At 36.5% G+C, this 26,468-nt stretch overlaps 1 protein-coding gene across 2 annotated transcripts in view; it reads left to right on the top strand.

Annotated features, from left to right (window-relative positions):
- The first annotated feature begins 229 nt into the window (after positions 1–229).
- Positions 230–26,468, top strand: part of LOC120630741 (tyrosine-protein phosphatase Lar) — a 629,543-nt gene continuing 603,304 nt past the window's right edge. For both annotated transcript variants that reach the window (XM_039900036.1, XM_039900037.1), the window contains exons 1-2: positions 230–404; positions 23,067–23,117. In XM_039900036.1, the coding sequence (XP_039755970.1) occupies positions 23,097–23,117 (21 nt within the window). In that variant the 5' untranslated portion in view covers positions 230–404; positions 23,067–23,096. The remainder of the gene's footprint in view (positions 405–23,066; positions 23,118–26,468) is intronic.

The raw sequence follows: 26,468 nt of genomic DNA on the forward strand, positions 1-26,468 counted from the left end.
ACTTAAATCTACGACAATAAACAGGCTTTTAAAGAAAGAATTACTATAAAATAAGTACAAAAACATTAAAAGAAAATGTATTTTTCGATTCAAGTTTTGAAAGTGACAGCTTTCAACTACGAAAAATAAGCAAAAAATCATTCGTCGGTGGCAAGTGATAAGAAGACACGGATTGAACTTAGCGTTCGGAACGTACCTGCATATGGCGGATGCTCAGTTTGTGTTTATGTCAATAAGAGACTGATTTTCGGTGGATTTTCGTTTGCGCGGGTGAGGATTAATTAAAATTGAAATTCTACAGAAATATTATGTGCGTGTGATGTCAGTGAATTGTGTGTTTTTGTGATAATGTTTTACGTCACTGGACTGAGAAGCAGCTTCATATCTTCAGTGGATTTATAAGGGTTTGTATTTTCTATGTTTCTGTATACAGTTTCGGTATTATTTATAAGTTATATATACTAGCGGTGTAGGTAACTTAACCTGTGATACATGTAGCCTTATCATACCTCTATGCCCAATTAAAAGTAATAAAACTACAAAAATACTTGGGTTTATCTTATGACCCCCTTCCCGGAGGTTATCATGACCAGATGATAGCTTTTGTTGAATTACTAAAGCTGTATCTTAAACTTCGGCAGTAAGCCTTCTTGTGTATGCAGATTTTGTCAAAACAGATCGTTTGATATAGCTAACCTACGTGTTTATTTTTAGTTAAAGTAAACTAACAATTTAGTAGACTTCAGGGATTTCGTATATAATTAATTGAACGTAAAACGATAGTTCTGAATGAATAAACACAAAATTAATTTAATTATATACATTACGAAACGTTATTTATAAATTTCGAGTATTACAATAACATAATTATATCATTGTAACAATAAATCATTGTAACATTGTAACAACAAAAATAATTATAACAATGTATTTGATGTTACATTTTATTTCAACTGAACCAGACATACATTAAATGTATAAAGAGATACTAGCTGTCAATAAAGCCTGTCTGAAGTCTATTCCCCAGCTACATAGACAATCTTAATAAATTTAAAATAAAACTAGTAATGACAATTTAATATCATCATTCCCTGTAATTCTGAAGAAGCCCCAGGTCATATCATCCATACATTATTCACTTAGTACTTACTAAAACGTTTATAATAAATTGATTAAAATGGAAAACAGTCTTAATACTATTATCAATTAATCAAAATTCACACACTTCTACTACTCAAAACTCCTTATTATTCCTTTGCATATCTTCTCCAAATAAACTATTCCAAATAGCACACTCTTATCAATAATAACACACATGTGAAACATGCTTATAAATATAAAGTTTTCCCCTAATATAATAATATAGGTAATTCTAAATTTATAATCAGAGATTCATTTAATCATAGAGTTGTCAGTCTGTCTATAAACGTGTACTTGGTTATGAAAACATACCGATAGCATTTTTTATTTATTCAAGGAGCTAAGAGCATTGGTTTGTTTATGATTAGGCCACATGTGGATCATCTCTTTAGACTATGATTCATTTGCCATGTGTGGCCGTTGATTTATTACTGTCTAACATAAAGTTTGACTTTCAGAATATGGAATTGATGCCATTTATAATATAGGAAACATTAGGAAATGTCTGCATTCTTAACTAATGGCTCACCAATAGAACTATGTATAGATAATAATAGAAGTAAATATCCTTTTAAAGCTTTGGCTTAACGAATTTCCTCTCTATCTTAAAACAAAACAAACAAAATAAACCAGCATATTTCAGTTGTACATAAATATCTTTACTACAAGTGAAAATTTTAAAATTCATTATAATTATCATCGTAATTTGATATAGTTTGATTGTCCAATCTTAACAGGCGTGAAGGATTAAGCTTACACACACCAAACTGCTTCAATGCGGGTTGATGGGCCAAATGTAGTGCTTATTAAACCGTGATAATTGTGAGAATAATATCATTGCTGTGATCACTACTTTTGAACTTTTACCTTAGTTTACTAGTGCTTGTGTTTACAATGAAATGCCACCTATATTATTGTCTAGAAGTCTTGTATTATTACTTTATTATTATCTAGGACCTTAAAGTTTTACTGTTACTTTAGTAATCAATCCATGACCAGTGTCATTTGACCTTGAATGTAAAAACAGGTGATGTTCTGAATAACTCTATGGATATAGGCGGACCTAACTTAATTCTACACTAACAGATTAGACACATATTCAATGAATGTAAACTCACAGCAATTTATTTTTTTGTTGCTTGTTAAGTCCTGTATTGCTTAAAGAGTTCAACTAGATTTCCATTCTGTCATCTAATCCCCATTGAAAAAGCGTCTTGATTTTGATCTTTATTTCACAGTCGTTTTTATTCTATTGTCTATTAGTAATTTAATAAAATATTATCTGTGTGCAATATACTAAAAACAATACAAATAAATAAAGTGAGTGCAGTAATAAAGTGTGTTTGTAATGTCATAATAAAAACTTAAAAGCTTCTTGCTATATGTATGATGAAAGTATGTATCTCACTAACATAAACGCGAAAGTTTATATGCAAGTGCGTATGTTTGTTGCTACTAAATCAATTTAAGTTAAATTTAGAATGGAGTTAGATTACACCCTGGATTACGACAATGAATAAAAGAACTCCAGAAAAGTCCATGATTCCAGTGCGATTTCTGTAAAACTGAATATCATGAACTAATTCAATAGCTATATCTTCCATGGCAAACTTTCTTGAAATTAGATTTATACTTGCTACGCCCCGCGATGCTGCCCGTGATGAATATGTCTGTAGTCTGTACACGTACTTGCGAGAAAAAAATTACGTGTAGGTACAGACTTTGCCAACGCGGTTGACGCAGCAGGGCGCTATAATAGGTATAGAAGGTTACTTAGAAAAACCTAATTTTGTTAAAAAATCCCCTGTCGGCATTTTATTATGGTTAAGATCCGAAACGGCTACCGGCTTGTAGATGATTACGGAGGCAGTTATATGGACAACTTTTTATTTCGGAAATCTGGTTGAAAGACAGACTATTTATTCCAAAGTTAGAAGGTAGGTTGCTACAGGCTGGTATTCGCTAAGAAAGACCTTTTTATTCCGAAATCTATACCTAAATAAAGCGTTTAATTGAGGTTTGGGATTGTATGGAAGTCCTATGGTTTTGTAGTTAAGGCATAAGAATTTGCATAGATTATTTTTTAAAATTACAAATCACGGGACTTCTAGGGAGTAGAATATATGATAAAAATGTGGGAAAATTTTACGTAACCTTGTACGCTGACGAAGGTACACAGAGGCAACCGCTATCATTTATATAATACCAATATTAAAAGTGTAATGAATAATTTTATCAAAACATGAGTTCAGAGAGGTCTAAGCTTTCTTAAAATATTTCTTGTCATGATAACTCTTTATCATTTAGATAAGAAAGTAGTTACTTAAAGTAGGTAAGTCATCATTATCATTATCAGAATGAGAAGGGTTCAAGACGTAGACCACCAAGCTGGCCAATTGCGGATTGGTGGAGTTCACATGCCTTTGAGAACATTATGGAGAAAGGTATGCAGTTTTGCTCACAATATTCTCTTGAATGTTAAAGCAAGACGCACATAACTGCGAAAAGTTCGAGGTGCGTGTCGGAGATCGAACCCGTTCCCCCCGAAAGTGAAGTAATAGTCTACTATCACCGCTATTAAAGTATCTAGATAAAACATATATGGGTGTAACAGTATATTTTACTAGCTGTTGCCTACAACATCGTCCGCCTTAATTTCGGGGTTTTACAAATCCCACAGGAGCCCTTCCTTTTATCCGGGATACAATTTTACTATCTAAAGTATTCTCCACGATGCAAACTATTTCCATTGAATATTTCACTACGATAAGTTAATAGCAAAGGTAAAAAATAAACAAATATACCACGCCATCTGGCCCCAAAGTAATACCCATTTTCCACTAAACCTAGGAATCGCCTTAATCGTATGTGTGATTTAGTTGATTCCTACAGAAAAAAAAACGTTTCACGAACTCTTATGTGTTGTCTAACGACGATAGGCGCCGTCTAAACTAACGATACCGATTCTTCGGATCGTAAAGTTTAGGGGACTCGTAAAATATAATTTTTTTTTTTAAATAATCTGAAATACATACGAAAAATGGAAAATATGATAATAGAAACATAAAACACCACACCTTTTGAAAACAACCATAGACAAGTTAGTTGCCTAGTGGAACTCGATTGGTGAAAGGCATTATTAATTTAGACCTTGTCCGTCGTTCGTGAAAATGGGCATAAGTGTAACTTGTGTTATCGGTACTAAGATAACTGATAATATAAATACTAAAAAAATACTAATAATATAGAGATAAACACCCAGATACTGAAAAACATTCATGTTCATCAAACAAATATTTTTAAACTTTGGGAATCGAACCCACAGCCATGGGCTCAGAAAAAAGGGACGCCGCCCACTGCACCAATCAGCCGTCAAATAAATTCTAATTTTATCACGCGGGCAACTTTTACCGGCAGCTTTTCCGGCATAACTATTATCGTAGGTCCATCTCCAGGGTGCTAAAATGTGAGTCGAATAAGTCGATCGCAATAGAGATTTCAAAGTTGTAAGGAATTACAATTGTACTTAGTTAAGTAGGTACATCTATAACACATTGTAACTATTTGCATAGTTAATCCCCATCCTCGAAAACTAGGTTTACTTTGAAAATTATTTAAAATGCAAGCTCCGCTCATACTCGTATGTTGCTAAATTAGGCCAAAAGAGGGAAGCGAAGCTTAACTTGTGTTATGTAGGTTATGTGTTTCACAGAAATAAATCATAACTTTCATATTACTTACAACTACCTACTAGTTCCCGTTCGGGACTTATTACGCTTGAAATTTTCTTTTTTTTGTACTCCAAAGCCTTTATGTCGCCCTGGTACAGGCCTCTACTCTCATAAGAGTGAAGGTTTTAGACACAACACTCTGCTCCAATTTAGTTTGGCTGGCTTTAACGACTATCATCACATGTTAGTGATGGTAACCTATTAGCTCCCGTTCGATACTTATTACGCTTGAAATTTTCTTTTTTTTGTACTCCAAAGCCTTTATGTCGCCCTGGTACAGGCCTCTACTCTCATAAGAGTGAAGGTTTTAGACACAACACTCTGCTCCAATTTAGTTTGGCGGGCTTTAACGACTATCATCAAATGTTAGTGATGGTAACCTATTAGTTCCCGTTCGAGACTTATTACGCTTGAAATTTTCTTTTTTGGTACTCCAAAGCCTTTATGTCGCCCTGGTACAGGCCTCTTCTCTCATAAGAGTGAAGGTTTTAGACACAACACTCTGCTCCAATTTAGTTTGGCGGGCTTTAACGACTATCATCAAATGTTAGTGATGGTAACCTATTAGTCCCCGTTCGAGACTTATTACGCTTGAAATTTTCTTTTTTGGTACTCCAAAGCCTTTATGTCGCCCTGGTACAGGCCTCTTCTCTCATAAGAGTGAAGGTTTTAGACACAACACTATGCTCAAATTTAGTTTGGCGGGCTCTAACGACTATCATCACATGTTAGTGATAATAACCGGGACCGAAGGCTTTTATTACATTTATTAAAGTTAATTAAGTAGGAACAGAGAATTTCTTGGCTGAATAACTAACAGTTTTTTTTGACATAAATTGTAGACCCTTTTTATATTTCATTCTCAAGCCAGCATAAGTACATTTATTATCGTTTGGTAGGACAAGAAGGAAACATCAAATTTTAAAAGAAAGAAACCTGAGAAAATTGTATTCCGTTTATTATGCCCTAGGTTGACAAGAAGATACGTAACACAAAAACGGTACATATGTATACCCAGCCTATAGAATGGATATCGCGAAATTCCTACATTGTGTGTCACCAGCGTAAAGTCTTGCCAGCCTTTGTTCAAATAATACACACCCGGGAGCTTATTAAGTTTGCTTCCCTTTATTTTGATGAAGTTTTAAAAAAACACTAAAATAGTGCTAATATAGGCCCAGCGTACTGGAACGCTATCGCAAAATTCCTCCATTGTTTAAGCAGCGTAAAATGCCCCGTTGCAATGTATAGATACACTTTCTAACCCGGACAGCTTATTATGTGGGCTTCCGTTTAATATGATCAAGGTTTACAAAAAAACACTGGGATGGTACACATGTAGACACACAGGGTGATTACGTATATCGCGACAGGCTTGCCTAAGGCTTAAATCTTGCAATCACTGCTGTGAAACGTCACTTATCTATATATATAAAAGAGAAAGTGTGTGGGTATGTTCCGTATAGGCTCCTAAACGGCTGGACCGATTTCAATGAAACTTTTACGGATTGGCCTGGCTAGTATTCCTGTAAAGTTTGGTGACGATCGGAGCACTCCTATTTTTGAACTGTCAAATACAGCTTTTATTAAAAATTTAATGATGTAAGTTTATTGTTTAAATAAAATAAAGCAAAATCTAGCCCGGCGAAGCGGGCTGGGTACGCTAGTATACAATAAATAAACAAAACTGACGTTTTACAGCAGTAATTGCAAGATTTACGCCCGTCGCAAGTAATAAGGATCGCTAAATTCCTTCATTGTGTTATAACCAGTGTAAAATGCCCCGTTACAATGTATATACAATTTAATTACCCGGGCAGCTTATTAAGTCGGCTTCCGTTTATTATGATCAATCTTCACAAGGATACACTGAAACTTTCAAAATGTAGACCCAGCCTATAGTATCGCTATCGTAACAGAATTCCTCCGTTGTGTATCACCAGCGTAAAGTGCCCGTTTTACATTAAAGCTAAAAATCGCCTTTTAATTAAAATTAAAGAAAAAAAACGTTTCACAAACTCTTATGTGATGTCTAACGACGAAAGGCCCCGTCTGAACTAACGACACCGATTCTGGGGATCGTAAAGTTTAGAGGACTCGTAAACTGACGCTAGACACGTGAAAAAAAATCACTTTTTTTAATCATCTTAAAAACGTACAAAAAATGGAAAATATGACAATACAAACACAAAACACCACACCTTGTGGTAAGAACCATAGACAAGTTAGGTTATATGAGTTGCCTAGTGAAACTCGATTGGTGAAAGGTAAATGTGTGCCTAGGAATCTTCTTTGAGTAGGCATTTTTTTACTTAGGCATTGCATACGTAGACCCAGCCTATAGTATCGCTATCGTAACAAAATTCCTCCATTGTGTATCACCAGCGTAAAGTGACCCGGTACAATGTATTTTAACCCAATTACCCCGGGAGCTTATTAAGCTGGCATCCGTTTATTTTGTACATAGTTCGTCTGATGGGAATTTTGTAGCAATTTAATAGTTTCTTGTGTAATAGCTGTAAAGTGACATTGGTCAGACTACTTAGCTTGTACATAGATGCTCGATGTTGCAAGAGAGTCTTCAAAGTACATTATATATTATATAAGGGAGAATTTTTTGAATTTATACTTCTTTTGGCGCGTTAGGGAAAGTGATGGGAGTAAATTTTTACGATGCGCGCGTACACTTTGAATTGTCAAAGTCTCATCTCAAATTTTAATGTTGAGTAATATTTAAATAAACCTTATTTGACTAGATAGTGCGTTATAATAAACTTTCAAGGTATGAAATATCTATTTTCTATTGTAAGCGTCAGGTAAAATTTTTGAAAAGATTTTTATCTTGTTATCCCAAAGTATAACTAAGTCTAACGCGTGTACATAAGTACACCCACGTTTTTTTTACAATTTACAAGTTAGCCCTTAACTTCTATCTCACCTGGTAAAGATGCAGTCTAACTGGCTAACCTGTTAGAGGGTATGACGGTTATATTAAATCCATAGGCATTATGATAGACTAGTGGGTAAGGCCTCTGCTTTCCTTTCGAGGGGACCGAGCTCGTTCCCCGGCACGCACCTCTAACTTTTCGGAGTTATGTGCATTCTAAGCAATTGCATATAACTTTCTTATACGGTGAAGGAAAACATCGTGAAGAAACCTGCATGCCAGAGGGTTCTTTATGATGGCCTCATGGTTGTGTGAAGTCTACCAATCCGCCCTTGGTCACTGCGTGGTACACTACGGCCTAAACCCTTCTCATTATGAGAGCAGTTCCGCGCTCTGTAGCGGGCCGGTAATGGGTCGATGATGAAGATGATGATTAAACACATACCCTAATCGGTTTCTACGCGAAATCGCACCGGAATGCTAGTTCACTTGGCGGCACGTCTTTGTCAGTACTCGGTGGGTTGCCACGGCCAAGTTAGACCAGACTGCTGGTCTGGTCTAACTTGGCCGTGGCCGACCATAAATACCTAAATTGTCCATGCCGGTCTCAGGTACGTCATCAAATAGTTAGACTAAGTGAATGATGGACTGTAGGCAGACTTAAATAAACGAATTTGTACTCAATTTGGTTGCGAGTCTTGCGTTGTAATAAGGACTATCCCTCTTCGTCATAATGTAAATCTGTTTATTTGTGTAATCTTTTAATCATACTACTTATAATATAAAGATGTATGATATGCAGAGTGAATAGTATACTATATTTTTTCTGATACCTCTAAGAATATGTATAAAAAGTTTCATGAAGATCGGTTAAGTAGTTTTCGCGTGAAACCGTAACAAACAAACTTACATTCACATTTAAAATATTAGTAGGGATGTGTCTATAATTATTCTTGTTAATAATTATAGCAAGTCTGAATGTAACTATCCAAATAGGTTTATTAAATTATCTTAAAAATAAAAAGTTCATTTACAAAATCTAATTTTGTACTGCAAACAAAGTAAGTAGTACTTAACAAATCCACAAGAACTGTTTGCAGTTTACGAAATTCTACATAAGTAAAACTTTAAACTTTGCCTGGTCCGTGCGCCGAATACGACAAAACCGCGGAAACGCTTACCCATTGTTACTTATATTGTTGATCCGCTCAAATAGTTTGTGTATCCAAAAGCTATTTTTAAATATAACTAAGTCATATAAACTGTACAAAATGGAACAAGAGAAAATCAAAAAAACTTATTAGTCATCTGAAACCTCCGCATCGAGACTCAACGATCTACATTGCACCCACAGAACGTGTCGAGTCTTTGAAGTAGCCGACGCCCGTCTCGGCATAAGCCGGGGCGATTGCTTTCAAATTACGCCAACAATTTAAACGAACGAACTAAATGTATCTCATACGACCTTAATTGTTTTGATAACTTACTACAGATTATCCATTGAAATATTTTAAATTAAAACGCGTGTGTGTTGTTCATTCGTTTGATATCTATGTTCAGTTCATTCATTCCACCGATCTTGATTTGCACAACTATATATAGCATATAGCTCTACATCTACATAATATATAGCTTACATTCTGGCGATGAACCTAGAATATTATTTTTATGCTTCTTTGAACTATCTCGCAAGCAAACCGTTTAGATCCTCGTCAGGATAATGGGAAAAACTTATTAAATTATTGTTTTACCATCGGTCCTATAAAAGTTCGCTTAGTTTCAAAATAATATGACGGTTCGAACTGGGTGAAAATTATTACCTTCAAAGATTCTGTTACATACCCGAGTACACATAGTTTACGTATGCGAAGAAAATAATGAATTAAACAAATGCGTTATAAGTGATGATGACGTCTAAGGTGGAGCGCTCTTGCCTATAAAATGCCTATTCAGTCTCGCTTCAAAAGTACCCATAAGTGGCGAGGAAAATGGAGCGTGGTAGGACATTTCAGATCACTGCGGTGCGTATTTGAAACTTGGAAGCGTAGCGTTTTGTACGTGTCCAAGAGGATGACGACTACGTAAGCAGTCTCTTATGATACCTCGCTATTCGCAGGTAGAAAGGGGAGGGAGGGACTCTTATAAAGTTCGTGCTTCTGTATGTTCACAAATTTCGCAAAGTAAAGTATAGATGGATTGATATAAAATTTTCATACAGCGTTGCATATCTCTGTAAGAGTGTTTGTATACTCTTTCTATCCCCAAATTTTCACGGACACGGGCATTGATATCAGGTTGTGCCGAAAGCAAAGCGAAATCTAGTACTTATGCCCATTTTCACTAAACCTAGGCATTCGATTTATATAGGAAAAATCATTCGTCATCTCTTAAGTGATAACTATTGGTAAATGATTGATGCCTAGGAATATCCTTTGATTATGCTTTACTTATTAAGGCATTGCCTTGTGCGTCGTTAGTGGAAATAGGCATTATTGTGTTTGACATTATTTCAATAAATTAACAGCTGCTTATATTAAGTATATATATATATATATATATATATATATATATCTACAAATTGTACATCCCGCTGATTATGATATATTAATATTGATATGCATTTCTAAAACAGATTTTTGACATCTCCTCGAAGTGTATATCACTTTCATAAAAAAAAATGCGTCATATCTCGTTTAAAGTGTATCACGGTCAAAGTTCTATACTTTCAAAGAAGGCAGTACTGTAACGTTTCCTAATAGATGGCGCTAACAGACTGATTAAAAAGCAGATTCCAATTCCATGATCAGAGAATAGGAGGATCTGTGGCTCAAGTAGACTCAAATTGCGATCTGGTTCATATTTTTGATACGCATTTAAAACATAAATATTACAAACCATAACAAAAATTAATCGTGGAAGCGGTGATAGCCAAGTGTTTAGGACTTCGACTTCACTTTGGGGTGCCGAGTTCGAATCCCAGCATGCATCTCTAACTTTACTGAGTTTTGTGTGTTTTAAGCAATTAAATCATTAGCTTAAACGGTGAAAGAAAACATCGTGAGGAAACCTGCATGCCTGAAAGTTCTCTATAATGTTCTCAAAGGTGTGTGGAGACCACCAATCCTCACTGGGACATAGTGGTGGACTACGGTCTTAACCCTTCTCATTGTCGTAGGAGACCCGTGATATGTAGTAGGCCAGTTGATGACATGACTTGACATGACATAGGAGAAGATTTTAAAACTAAACATATTAAATAATACAGCAAATATACATAAAATAACAAATTCCCTCGTAAGATTATTAAGACGATGTCCCATACTTGTCCAGTACGCGATTGTCAAATCACATGCCCTTCAGTAAAAAACTTCAATGCGTTAAGTAAGCAATAAAATTCCTCGAACAGGCACGCGTTAACAGCAGTCACTGTTACTAATTAGGTACCTAACTTTAACTATTTAACTGCTCTTTCGAAATAGCGGATGTTATTATTATCCGGTGCAGGAGACGCATTACTTAATCAGTAATCTTTATCTTTTAAGTCTTTCCTTTAAAGCTTGATGACATAGTACAGACCGTAGATTATAATATGTTGTATCATTTAATAGTACGATACAAAATTAATGGACACCGTAGTTAATAAAGCCAAGAAATCAATGCGCAAAAAAGTAGAGGTGAAGACAGCTTTATCTCTAAAATATGTCCTAAAAGTTAAGACATCATCGTCAGCTAATATGCATCCTCTGCTGGACAAAGGCCTCTTTTAAGCAGCGCCAACTCTTTCTACTCCCAGCTTTCTGCATCCAATTTAAGCCTGTCACTTTTAGAAAGTCGTCGCACCACCTCGACAGGGGGTGCCTTACACTCCGCTTATTGAAAGTGATATAAATATACTAGTCCGGTCTCCACATTACAGAACTAGATGGCGCCACAAAAATCCTGCATCGCGCTAGCGAAGTTTTCACGAAGAATGCCTATATATACAACTTCCAAAAATGAATGTTAGGACCTCAGTCCCCGAGCACGATCACCCACTCGGAAGTCGGAGGAAAATCTTCCTATAGTTACGGTCGAGCGTATCACCATAGCTCCCGTACAAACTGTATTACAGCGTTTTGGGTAAATTACAGTGAAATACATACTAAGAGGTTGCCAAGCATGATCTCCTTCAAAAATTCGGAGTGAATAATTGTTAAGTGGTTGGAGACAGAGGACAGGACTCCTCAGCGCACAGCAGCAAGCCCTTCATTTAAGGCTTAGCGACACTGAATCCTTTATTTTTTTTAGAACTACAACTAAATTGAATGCCACATCAAAAAACAAAATCAAACGCAGAGGAAGTCGCGGGCAACAGCTAGTAAATTAATAAAAATTCACTCTCATCTGGATTACATACCGCGTCAAAAAAAACTATGAGTAACTTCAAAAATAACCAATATTGGGTTGTGACGATCGTTAAGAAATAAGTTTCAAATACAAAACAGAAGTGGAGATTTTAAATACAACGGCTGCTCTGAGTGTAACTAGACATTCTAAGACGACAGTGTAAAGTAACTCTCCTTAACTACGATAAACTGAAGTACCTAACTTGTTGGGTAGTTCTACTGTAAAGCAAATCTCTGGTTGGAGATCTAGGCTGTGAAAGTTAATAGCTAGTTTAAGTAGTTAATTGGTAAGTTTAAAGAATCTTTATTTGAAAGTTTGTGTACCTCTTTATTATTTTCGTCGCAAAATGGAGACTATTTGTCGATAAACAAACACGAAATTAAGAAACTGTGAACGTAGAAATTTTAAATTCATACATTCAAATTAATTTCATTCCATATTGGATAGAAGCGGGCGTGGCGTTACTTTGCGGAAATCTATAAAATATTATGAAAATTAAGCTTAATTTGCCACACTCCGCGAACAGCAGGAGAATCTTTATGGTATAATTTATAATTTCTTCAATCCTTATACTCAATACCAAACAGATCTTCGGAAATGTACCCTCTACGCACGTTTCGCTCCGAAACAGGAGCACCCTCAGGAGATTTTGACTTTACAACAATTATTCATTGTAAAGTAATGAAAGTAAATGAAAATAAATAATAAATTACACCATTCAGATTCTCCTGCTGTTCGCAGATTATAGCAAATTAAGCTTAATTTTCATAATTTCATTCGATTTTTATTATATCGGTCATATTCGTAATCTGGTGTAACCAATAGCAGAGCTCGCTCCCCGACATTACGGTTGTTCACGAATGCCCATTGGTTCCAGCCGATCGGGAGTTGAAAAGGAGCTACTAACCGAACGCAGCTAAGCCACGGTATTATCTCTAAAAAGCCTAATTTTGGTCCCCTACTATGACTGCTATCATAAGACCACTGCAAAGTTGCTGTGCAGTGTGTGAGTGAAGTGTGAATTCCACCCAGCATATTCGCCAGGTGCCTGGTCTCCCATACCATTGAAATACGGTCCACACGAACTCGGCCGCCTCGGTAAGACCGTGAGTAGCTGTTTGTTGCCTAGACCAGAAACTAACTTGAAGAGTAGAACCTGTTTTAAATCTTAAATAACCTCAACTTCAAAGAAAACTTCTAAAAAATCACACGTCTACGTCCATGTATTCTTCGTGTATTCGGTGAAATAGCGCTTAGGGGAATACCATAACGCCGCGCTACGGGGAGCTAGAACACAGCTTAGCTAACATACAGTTCATAAGCTAACGTACCTATGAGTAACATACAGGCAACGGTAGAGCACGGTTGAGATCTTTATTTACAAAAGCTAACCGGCTGTCACGTCGCAACAAAATACTTAATGAAAAATAATTTGGCTTCAAATTCAAATTCAAAATTTCTTTATTCATGTAGGCCTATCACAGGCACTTATGAAGCGTTCATACATATTTGTTTACATAATTGTAACGGGATGGTGACAACTTCGTTCGCCAACTTAAATCTAAAGCTACGAGGGTTCCAAACGCGCCCTGGTCTATGAAGAGCCCACAACAAACTTAGCCGGGTAAATTAATTTTTTCGTTCGATCAGCCCAATCACTATTCAGACATGCCAATCAGTAGCCTGGTTTAAAGATGGGTTGAGACATGTGAACAACACTAGCAGTAATGACGTGACAAGTCACGTCAACCCAGTTATACGTGGCAGGCTGGGGCTCGATGCAGGGTTAAAAGTCATACAATCTTCGTCTATAAACGGGCTTACTCACTCAAAATATTTATTAAATTAATTAATAGCTAAACAATAAGCTTTGTGTTTAATGTTGGTAAGAGATATCATCATCATTACGTCGTTGTCACATAAAGAAGGGCTTGCAGCGTACTCCACCACGTGACCAATTGCTAATTAGTAGACTTTAAACGCCTTTTTAGAACATTATAAAAACTCTTAGGCGTGCAGGTTTCCCTACATTCTTTTTTATTAACCGTATTTACACCAGTAATATTCAATTGCTTTACCGCTACCCACCCAAAAGGATTTTTTATGTATTGTCAAGTTGTTTTAGTTCGATTACGTACAAAAGCTTGTTTCTCAGTTTTTCAAACTAAGAATATATTTTTTTAATTAGTTTTTTTTCGTCATTGTTTGACCAGTAAGTCACACTTGTAGTAGCAGACTTAGACCACTGTATGATTGTTAGAATGTGGCACAGATCGACTCTACGAGGGAAACGGTGACGCTTCGCGAGTGTAGACTGAAGTGATTTTTACCAGCGTCTGGTTTTCATTTACGGCCCTTTCCCGCACGATGCCGCCGAAACAATGACTTCACAAGAGTCATAACTTTTGTTTGTAAGCTTTTTAGGGATCGGTCCGTAGTTTTTCAACCGGAATAATAGTTTTTACTCGTATGTAAAACGGATTAATAATCTATACCTATATATAAAGCTGAAGAGTTTGTTTGAACGCGCATATCTCTTGCAACTACTACTTACTAGTTGGAATTTTTTTTTTTTGCTTTCGATAGTCTTCAAGAAGGCCGGCGGGTGAGCTGACGCTGTGACTCTATGAGTATAATTGTGTAGAATACCGGAAGAACGCTTGTTTGTTTTAATAAAGTTTAAACATTCCCCAATACAATGACAAACCAGTGGAAGGTGTTTTAATGATTTCCTTGTATATTTGGCGAAATATTCCGAGTTCAGCGGCAAATTATTTTGATCATTCATTTTTATAATAGTCATATATGGTCATAATAGTCATGAATGGTTTACAAGAAAATCTATGCGCAGCAGGCGGGTATTAGTTTGGCAAATTATGACGGCCCTTATCGAAGTCGAATTCCATATTTTTTATCCTATTTTCTTAAAAATATTACTTGCTTTAACGGTCCAGGAAAACATCGTGAGGAAAACCGGCATGCCTGAGAGTTTTGCATAATGTTCTCGAAGGCGTTTGAACTACGGTCTAAGCCCTCCTCATTGTAAGAGGAGACCCGTGCCCTGTAGTTGGCCGGTATTACCCCATTGACGTCCCACAGGTGTGCCCACTGCACTGGCCTCTTTAAAAAAAAGAGTGTTTTTTTAAAATTATAGCCAAACCCATCACGCCACTCAATAGCGGGTTGACGGGGATTAACGAATATTATCACTATATGCTTTTGATTATAACAGGAACCGACGGCTTAAGGTGCTCTCCGAAGCAAGGGTATGGACAAAGCTATTTTCCAAACCCCTGACTATATTCCAAAATACTGTAATTTTTTTATCACAATTTTTTTTTCCGTTGCGAGAATCGAACACCTCTACCACCTAACCTACCACTAACCACTCATTGGCGTGCACTTCATACATGCACAGAAGCACTATAACAGGAGCTTTATATAACTCGTATAACCGGAGGATTTTTGCTGTTTTATGCAACTTTCCTGCTGTATGCAAACCCTGGTAAGAAACCTAGTGCATACCACTGTAGCCACTAGACCACTACTCGGTAGTAGAAATTCTGTATTGAAGTAGGTAACCAACTTCATGTACGGGCAATGAAATTTATTCGTATGATGTAAAAAAAGGCCTCTACAAAGACGTTAACCTGCTATCGACATAACATAATACGCCAGAGACTCAAAAGAGTTTATCGACTTGTATAGGGTACTTACGTTTTTAAGTATATTTATGTTTGTTCGATTTTATTTACGTTACCCTTTATGAGAATTGAGCTTCGATATATTTGTAGGGATGTCTACAAGAAGAAGTCACAAGTGTCTTTTATGGAAGTTTAGTACGTCTCGTATACAGGTTGCAAGTATCTTTTATGCAAGTTTAGTACGTCTCGTATACAGGTTGCTAGTGTCCTTTATGCAAGTTTATTACGTCTCGTATACAGATCGCAAGTGTCTTTTATGCAAGTTTAGTAGGTACGTCTCTTTGTCTCTTAATGTCTCTTTGTGTCTTTTATGGCAGTTAGTTAGTTTAGTACGTCTTGTATACAGATCGCTAGTGTCTTTTATGCAAGTTTAGTACGTCTTGTGTTCAGTTCGCTAGTGTCTTTTATGGAAGTTTAGTACATCCTGTTTACAGATCGCAAGTGTCTTTTATTGAAGTTTAGTACGTCTTGTGTTCAGTTCGCTAGTGTCTTTTATGGAAGTTAAGTACCTCTCGTATACAGATAGCTAGTGTCTTTTATGCAAGTTTAGTACGTCTCGTATACAGGTTGCTAGTGTCCTTTATGCAAGTTTATTACGTCTCGTATACAGATCGCAAGTGTCTTTTATGCAAGTTTAGTAGGTACGTCTCTTTGTCTCTTAATGTCTATTTGTGTCTTTTATGGCAGTTAAGTACCTCTCGTATAAAGATCGCTAGTGTCTTTAATGTAAGTTTAGTACCTCTCGTATACAGGTCGCAAGTGTCTTTTATGGAAGTTTAGTACTTCTCGTCTACAGGTTGCAAGTATCTTTTATGCAAGTTTAGTACGTCTTGTATACAGATCGCAAGTGTCTTTTATGCAAGTTTGTTACGACTCTTATACATTTCGCAGCGGTCTATTTTGCTAGTTTAGTACGTCTCGTATAGCAAGTAGCGACAGAACAAACGCGGACGAAGACGCGGGCAACAGCTTGTACCTTTTATAGGGAAATTGGTTATTTTGTATACCTTTCCGTATCAACTATTTGGCTCGTGTATGTCAGAATTCTGCATATTAACAAAGTTATTCGACCGAGTACGAGCGAATAAAAAAACTACCGCGTATGCCGAGTAACTACCGAGTAATAAACGAATACTGGGTCCATCCCTAGTTGCAGCAAAATTGTACAAATCAAATCTGCGAAAACCCTAGGTCTGTTGCAAAGATTTTTTTTACCACTTCAAGCTAGCCGATGATCTTACCTGGTCAGTGAGGATGCAGTGTACAACGTGTAACGGAATTACGAAATAATATTGAAGGATGCATAAGTATATTTCATAAGGAATCATCCTGTAAAAATATTAAATCAGATTAAGGTTAATTATTTTTTCATATAAACGATTTTAAACATGCTAAGTGTTTACTTATGTCAACCCTATTGAAGATAAAAGACCGATACGCGCATATTACCTACGCTATGCGAAGCGTACCTTATAAAGTTTTTTATTGCGATGTTACGGCTTTATCTGATTTCTTATAGTAAAAACATGGCGGTAGTTTACTCCAAAACTATTAGGTTTTTTGTTTCACAGATAAGTCTCAGAGACAGTACATAATGTACCTCCAAAGCCTGTGAAGTATTGTTCCTGTTTTCATTTATACTATGTATAATGGTAGTCATTTAACCTGCTAAGGGTTTTTCAGTTATATTAAACCCATACTTCTGATCGGTTTCTACGCGGCATCGTACCGGAATCTTTGTCGGCTAAATACTCAATAATAATAACATTATATATTTTTATGCTGTGAAACTACCTCATGCAGTTTGCACTGTAGGTTGTCTGTCAGTCAGTTAGCACAAAACTTTCTATAGTTATGGAAGACTAGCGGAAACACATTATAATCGCAAAATAAGCTACTTAATTGCTAGATATAAAATACAGGACGTTACGATAGTTTATGAAAATAGATCAAATTATTTATAGCGATGCGCTATGTGCCTATTGTGACTAGAATCGAATAGCTTTAAATTTACCTTACTATATTTGGAAAAAGAGTCCAAAGTCTAAGTAAGCATTCTGAATAAGGCCGATGGTTGGGAAAAGCTCAAACAAACGATAAGCGTAGCTCATTCCCGTTTCATCTCGGTGCCGCGGCCGTCTCGGTTATAAAAGATCCGCTAATTAATTTTAGGATTTTATGATGATTTCGTTCACGTGATCATAACGAGGTTAGAACATCACGTATATTCAGGGTTGCCATTGTTTTTCTTTTCTTATTTTACTACAAGTTGGAAATGACGATGCGGTTTAGATTCGTCTTGTCTTCGCGAAAAACCTATGACTGTTACAAAGTTTGACGGCCGATGGGCACAGTGGGTAGCGACCCTGCTTTATGAGTCCAAGGCCGTGGGTTCAATTCCCATAACTGGAAAATGTTTGTGTGATGAACACGAATGTTTTTCAGTACCCATAATTGGGTGGGATTGGAAGATGTGTGTATTATCGTACTATATTTAAAAAAAAAAAAAATTAAAAGATTTTTTTCTTTACCACTTAAGTTGTTCGTTGAGTGTAGTGTCACCTAATAATCCCTGCGACTCGCCTGATGTCCTTCGTCCGCCTCTTCCGGGGTCCAACAACGCTGCATTTACCGGTGTAAGGTGGCCATTCTTCTTCTTCCATGGTGGCCATTCCATTACCTTGGGACCAAAACTTCCGTCGGTTATCCGTGCCTCGCCCACTGTCACTTCAGCTTCGCGACGTTCTTCTACGGATCTTCTCATTCCTGATTTGATCACGTAACGAGATACTCCTAACGTAGGTCTCTCCATAGCCCACTGTATGACTCTGAGCCTTCTTATAAGTTCCAACAGTAAGCGACCAAGTTTCGGAACCATAAGTCATCAGTTTGTGGGTATGGCAGTTATATAAAACACACGCTTAATCGGTTCCTTGTTCTTACGCCACTATGGCCCTAGCTAATTGGTTCGCTTGGCTTCAGCCTTAGCTATGTGGTAACTAACTAAGGCCGTAGGCCAGACCGAACTAGACAAGATACTGAAATTATTTAATTTCAAATTGACTCCGCCGGGGATCGAAACCGGTACCTGCGACTTAAATCTACAATGCTCACCGCTTCGCCAGAGAGGTCGACAAAATATACACGGAGGCCATAGACGGTCTTGTGAAGTAAATAATACCAAATACTCTACATTAGTTGTGGTTGAGTTTTCTAAGTCATACGGAATAAGGCCCCGAGTTAGAGATTGCGTCTTGCTAGATCTTACATCCAGATAGATGTCTTTGACGTTTCCTAATAGCTGGGATATAACGTAATAGGGTAACATATTAGGTGCACTTACGGTACGTACGGAACTGGCTTCTTCGAATGTTCTTGGTAGATTTGGAATGGTTTTGCCACTTCGCTTTTTAAGTATGTTTTGTAACATTAACGTCTTTAGAGTTCTGATACCAAAAAAAAAAAAGAGAATAAAATATCTATACTTATAATAACTGTAACTAAAAGATTTCTGTACATTTAATATATTTTGAAAATTTTGACCGGGGGATGCTTTATAATCGATACTGAGTCCAAAACAGATTTTTATTTAATTTTTGTCTGTCTGTCTCTCTGTCTGTTTGTCAGTCTGTCTGTCTGTCTGTCTGTCTGTCTGTCTGTCTGTCTGTCTGTCTGTCTGTCTGTCTGTCTGTCTTTCTGTCTGTCTGTCTGTCTTTCTGTCTGTCTGTCTGTCTGTCTGTCTGTCTGTCGGGCACGTGAAAACTACTGAACGAATTCAAATAAAACGGGAAATGGGATGAAAACTTTTATCAGTTTTACTTGATATGTATCTGTGTTAAATTTGCACCGATTTTAATCATTCTTTTTCATTTGAAAGTGAATACTATCAAGCATGTATGGTCTTATTTTAATAAGGATCTGATAAATATTGTCGAAAATAAAGAACACAACTCTTCATAAATAACTGTCAGTCGCGTGTCAACGCGTATTGGACAGCGATCGAATGCATGCGTACCATCCTACTAATATTATAAATGCGAAAGATTGTGAGGATGGATGTATGGATGGATGGATGTATGTATCAACTAAAATGTTTGGAGTCTAGTTCACTTTTAGTCAGTCTCTGATGAACATATTGTCCGGGGTTGCCTGAGTAACGCCTTTGAACAGTAAGTTATTAGACCATATATTCTATTTGAAATGTCGTAGGTAGTGCTTGTTCCCCGGGGGTCTAACAAAGCCAACAAAAAGGACATGCCGTGGTGGATATTAGTTTGGGTATACCCCCTTTAGACGGGGGAGCCCACATAAAGCTTGTTCACCACGACAAAAAAAAAGGGTAGGCAGTGCATTTGTGCAAGTATGAAGTGCACGCCACTGCTTATATCTGCCATCAAGCAGCATTGCTGTGTTCTGATCTGAAGTGCGTGGTTGCTGGTGTTATTAAAGGGACATGAAGCTTAACACCTTATTAACAGGTTAATTAACTGCTTAGGAGGACGTGTTCCTGGGATTCCCTGCGAAGTGTTGCTCTGTTCAAGAGTGAAGTTTTCTTCCTATGATCAGGTGGCCCATTTGCTTGGTCCGTCAATTGTTAATATATATATAAAAAAAAAAACTGGGTTACTTTTTAAGAAATGTAAGGAATACTGTAATACAATATCATCCACATAGCATCGATGCCCATTTTATTCTTCTCGGAGGTTTCTTTGTTGGCAACAATATGCACGTAGTCTAGTCTTGTACTCGTTAGGATTTTAGGAGTTCAGTGACTCTTTGCGTAGCTTCTTTATTGTTCGTAAATGGCTCAGATACCTACACTACATTGTACTAATAGTTTTTTTTTTAATTCTTTATTTATTCGGGATATTTCTTAATATATGAATGTCGGTCCCCATTGTTGCCTTTACGAAAATTAATACTTCCTTTCTCTTAAAATCTAATAGCTTTCTGGCTATTTGTGAATAAGGTGCCATACTTTGCTGAATTTCCACTTCATAAAGTTTAATTTTCAAATTTACATAATAATTGGTCCATCATTGGTCTATTTGACGGCCGACTGGCGCAGTGGGCAGCGACCCTGCTTTCTGAGTCCATGGCCGTGGGTTCGATTCCCACAACTGGAACATGTTTATGTGATGAACACGAATGTTTTTCAGTGTCTGGGTGTTTATCTGTATATTATAAGTATTTATGTATATTATTCATAAAAATATTAATCAGTCATCTTAGTACCCATAACACAAGCTACGCTTACTTTGGGACTAGATGGCGGTGTGTGTATTGCCGTAGTATATTTATATTTATTTTATTTATTCAGAACACACTCCCCCATCAAATGCAAGACATCTTCGTCCGTACTAATGGATGAAAAATGATTTAACAATAGTTAAATCTTCAGATATTAAACTAGATATTCTATCCCGGCGGACCGCGTTCGATCCCCAACACCTCTTACTTTTGAAGTTATGTGTATTTTAAGCGATTAAAGAAAAATATCTTGAGGAAAAGTGCATAACTGAGTGTACAATGGAGTTATCCTCCATAAAGTTCTCAAAGGCGTGTGAAGTCTACGAATCCCCACTCGCCCGGCGTGGTGGTCTACGGTCTAAATCTCATTCTGAAAGGATACTGGTTCCTGCACGGCTAGCATGTTGGACAGGAGACAATTATCTCCCCGGGGAAAGGATAAAAAATAATCTTCTCCCACAGCTTTATCAACTCTCAGAGCGCTGGGGCATAAGTGGAAATAATCTTATATCTTTAAACGAGCAATTGTTGTATATATATATATATATAATTGGAATCTCGGAATCGGCTCCAACGATTTTCATAAAATTTAGTATACGGGGGGTTTTGGGGGCGATAAATCGATCTAGCTAGGATTCAATTTTAAAAAATGTAATTTTTTTGTGTTTTCCGGTAATAACCGAATTGGTGCAACAAAGTTGCACGGGTCAGCTAGTATATCTTTAAACGAGCAATTCTTGTATATATATAATTGGAATCTCGGAATCGGCTCCAACGATTTTCATGAAATTAAGTATACAGGGTGTTTAGGGGGCGATAAATCGATTTAACTAGGATTCATTTATATTGGAATCTCGAAATCATTCATATTGGACATACGACAATTTGTTTAAGTCAACTCATTCCCTCTATTATCCTAGATAGATAGATAAAGTCTTTATTGCACAAATTAAAAGCGAAAACAAGAAATAACAAAACAATAAAAAATATATATAAATAAGATATCCTAATAATATATGAGTAAATAATAAACGGGGGTCACATTCTACTATTCTATATTCCCGTGCTTTAGCAGGGGGACACGTTAATTATATCCCCAGTCAGGGCTATATAATCGGGGAACATATTTTTTGTCTCCCGTGCTAGCCCTGCTGTAGTGGGCTAATAATTATGACTCACTGGCTAGCTGGCTTGTAAGGGATATAGCAGTGACATTTAATCCCTACCCTACTGGTCGGTTTAACGAGATGTCTTACCGATACGCTAAATCCACCCAGAGCAGCCCAGAAAAAAAAACATATCCAAGTTTTCCCTGCCGCGGATCGATCCTCGTCGATCGTGGCGTCGATATCTTCTAGATTACCGATAGATAGGCGAACTTGCGACGGTGTTCCAAACATTGTAATCTTGCATTGACTATCTCCTAGTTTCGGATGCAGTTGCTCAGCGCGAGCCACCAAACTTAGGCATCTTATCGGTCGAGATTTTATCAGAGGTTCCGGAGATTGCCTGAGCAAACATCCTCATAGACTTCAGATTATAAGATACCAACTTCCGAATAGTATCTTCAAAATCTTGCTCTATTTATTTACCTTTTGTTTTGTTAATTAAGTTTTTTTTTCTGTATGTGCAATAATTGTGACAAACGAACTGACAAAATTAGAAGATTTTATCGTTTTTTTTATTTAAAATATATAATTTATAAAATACAAACATCAACCGATGACCTATTTGCCTAATGCCTCTCTAAACAATGAAACGCTCGAGCCAACCAATATTTTTTTTTTTACAACTTTTCTTTTTAGGGTATGTAAACAGAACCTTTGATCAGAAACAAAAGCGCTGTCCGTGTTCTCCTGTGTAGTCCGGCCTTTGTTCTCGATGACAATGACGTAGGTAATGGGTACGTACGCCTTTGAGATTTTTTCTACCAAAAAGAAAACTAACAAAGGATTCTTTCTTTTGCAGACATTTAGTTGCTTACGAAGCGGGACCAAGATGCTGTTGAAGACCACATCCGTGAGTATTTAGCTGCACAATAAGCATTATAATTTATACAGAAAATAAATATACATATTGAATTAAAAAATATAATGTACTCTATACATCACAACCGTTTTAAGCCAAAAATTTACAGTGCCATCTATTGAGTATTGTAGGTAACGCTTAGCTAGCTGTGATTGCTCTCTTCTTACTGTCGTAGTTTATGAAGGCAGCGAAAGATGGCGCTGCTTTTCATTATTTTGTAGAAGTTCTCGTTGTGACAACTAGATGGCACTATTTTAATATTTGAAAGTATTATTTAATGATCCGTTGTATTTTTGCTACCCCTTAGCAGAGGGCGGTATTGAAATATGTTATATATAACTTAGTTCATGGTTAACAGACTAGATGTCGTTGTTGGATATATCGTATCTTATTTGTTATACTATGAATAGGTCGGTACTCTGTTTAAATAGTAGTAGTACGTACCTACTTAGAGCTCAATTAAATTATATATTTCTTTTTAGAAAGTAGTATTCTATTTATAAAATTAACTGTGTCCTTAACGTTTTTTGCGTGACTTAAAATAGTATATTATTATGTTCTGAATGCATATCGTTGTAAAATTCTTTCAACGCTTTGATTACCATCATTCTTGTCTCGTAGTTAGTTTTTATTAATACTCTATTTTTGCTACAAAGTTAGGGAAATAAAAGTAAAAGAGTAACACAAAGATGGAAGATGCTTAGGATTAGGACAACTAGAGTGAAAATAACAGGTGTTGCAGAACTATTATAATCCGACATTCAAACAAATAGGTACATACGGATATATAAACAAAATAGCAAGCAAACAAGAAAAATATACCTTATTATAAAAAGTGATCTTTGTAGTTTGCTGTCAAATATTTTATCGCATAAGGTACTGGTAACTGTTTAAAAATTGAGATACTTACGCGATATGGCAACCGATAGTGCCAAGTTAAATATTGAAAAACGACAATTCGTAAATTTACATATTATTAAAATCGAACCCTCGTGTAAACGACATAGATATCGTTGCCGGATCCGAATTGTAAATAAAGTTAAAAGTAGCCTTAGTACGAGTTTTCCACCTTGCAATACGTTACGAGAATTGAGACACTAAAGTCAGAGAACAGTGGATCTCATGTGCTTTTAGTTAAAGCTGGATTTAGTTGGGACGTCTACAACTCGCATCCCTCGCGGCAGCTTTGAAAAGTAAACATCGATAGTACGGAATGTAAAACTTTAAAACATTTTAAGCATTCGGTAATTTAAAATTCATTGGAAGTTATTCTTTTATTCGCAGATTGTTATTAAGGCTGAGATCTATAGAGTGTATTTTAGTTTTGCTCAGACTTTAGGTAGTGTTAAAGCGAGACAGATTCATCTCAGTCGCATAACTGTGTCCCGTTTTAACTATTTCTTAAGTCTGAAAAAAGTCTAAGCGCTCTTTTACTTAAAGCCTTAATATTTTTATATTATTGAAGGTCTTGTTTCAGCATTATAATCCTTATTATACGAATGCCATTTAATTTTAAAACTTCGTGTTAGTATAATACTTCTTTAAGCGATGGTAGTAAGCGTATTTAATATTCAGGATACAAATCGAAGGATGAATGCTCTGTCTTGAAGACGGCAAGCTCCATTTTCGTCTTAAAAAAAAGATGAGATATTAGCCAGATTCAAAACCTGAAAACATAACATGGCATAAATTCAAAATTCAAATTATTTTAGCACTTTTGATCTATAGTCAGTAGATATATTGAAGAATTGAAGATACAAATCTTACTTATCCTTATATAAAGTTAACTCGACGCTATTAGCGTTCCAGTAAAAGAAAACCATCGTAGTTTGTTAGTGAGGAAAATTCGTACTAAGAGTTTGAGGTTGTATATAAAGCCGGCCTCATGGGTAACGTATCCATTGTCCGGGGCGCGATAAACCATTAATTTATAGAAATCGTTTCGGCTTCAATATTGCTCGGTGTACCAGTTCATTAATAAACTATACGCTGTTACCGTACCAATAACAAAGGGCCTGTTCGAATTGTTCAACTGCAAATATATTGCGGTCAGAGTTTTGTATATTCGTTCCGCTCCAATCAGGGTATCGTTTCAATTAACTAGGTATCGCTGGACTAACCTTAGTTTTTTAAATCGTGATGCATAAGTTAACCGATTTTCCAGCGTTGTGCACTTCATACATGCGCATAAGCATTGCCTACCCGAAAAAAGTTTAAAATCTCTCTTATGAGGAGGTTTTTTTATGTTATATTGCTTTTCGTCTGTCCTAGTCAGAAGCGCCGTCGACGCTAATGCAGCCATACATTTCATGTGAAGTGGTGCACAGTCGATAGTTGTGATGAAGTCGAGAAAACTGTACATAGCTTTAATATCGCTTGGTATATTAACTATACGCTGCTGTTACCGTCGCGTCTCGGCAACAATGGTCTTGTTCGAATTGTTTAATTGCAAACATATTGCATTTTGAGCTTTCTATATTCGTTCCAATCACGGTATCGTTTCAATCAACTAACTTGTAGAGAGTAATAATGCAGAACAGCAATAGTTCTTCACCAGACGAGCTCTGTCACAAAAAGCTATAATACTAATACAACTAAATAACTTGTCGAGTAATAAAAAAAACGTTGGCGTAACAAGATAAAAATTTAAAATCTTTTCCAAAATTTCATCTTTCACCTTATTCTACGTTTGTAGGAAAAGGTATTTAAAACATTGAAAGTTTGATTATAACGCATTATCAGTTGGCTAAATAAAGTTTATTTAAATAACACAAAAAATATATTTCTATATAATAAAAGAAATGGACATAATGAACATAAATTAATTTGGAATACTAATAGACTTATTATCGGACAACCAAAATTAAAATTTGAAATTTATATACAATTGAATCAATTGAATCACCGGAATGCGCCCGCAGACTTTGACAATGGAAAGTGTACACTGTCTAACCTATAGCTTACTTCAGGGTGTCGGTTTTCTGTGACGGTTTGCGCGCGCATCGTAAAAATTTACTCTCATAATTTTTCCCTAACGCGCCAAACAAAGTTCAATAACAAACATATATGTGTGGTTTATCAGTGGATAAACCACACATATATGTGGCGCGTAGTGACGCGTCCTAGCACATATCAGATGGAAGGGCAGCCTAATGCTTTGTCGTAAATTTCCACGGCGCGGTGCGAGCTGCCCCGCCTCAAGCGAGGCGCAAGCACGCCTGTTCCGGATATTCAACGTTACGAATGGCTTTATTAAGACTAAATATTACAATTCCCCAGCAACTATTGCGAAAGTTGGAATTGCTAATGCAACGCGCGACGGAGGAGTGGAGTGAAAAGATG

The sequence above is a fragment of the Pararge aegeria genome, chromosome 16 (assembly GCF_905163445.1).
Source record: "Pararge aegeria chromosome 16, ilParAegt1.1, whole genome shotgun sequence".
NCBI lineage: Eukaryota > Metazoa > Arthropoda > Insecta > Lepidoptera > Nymphalidae > Pararge > Pararge aegeria.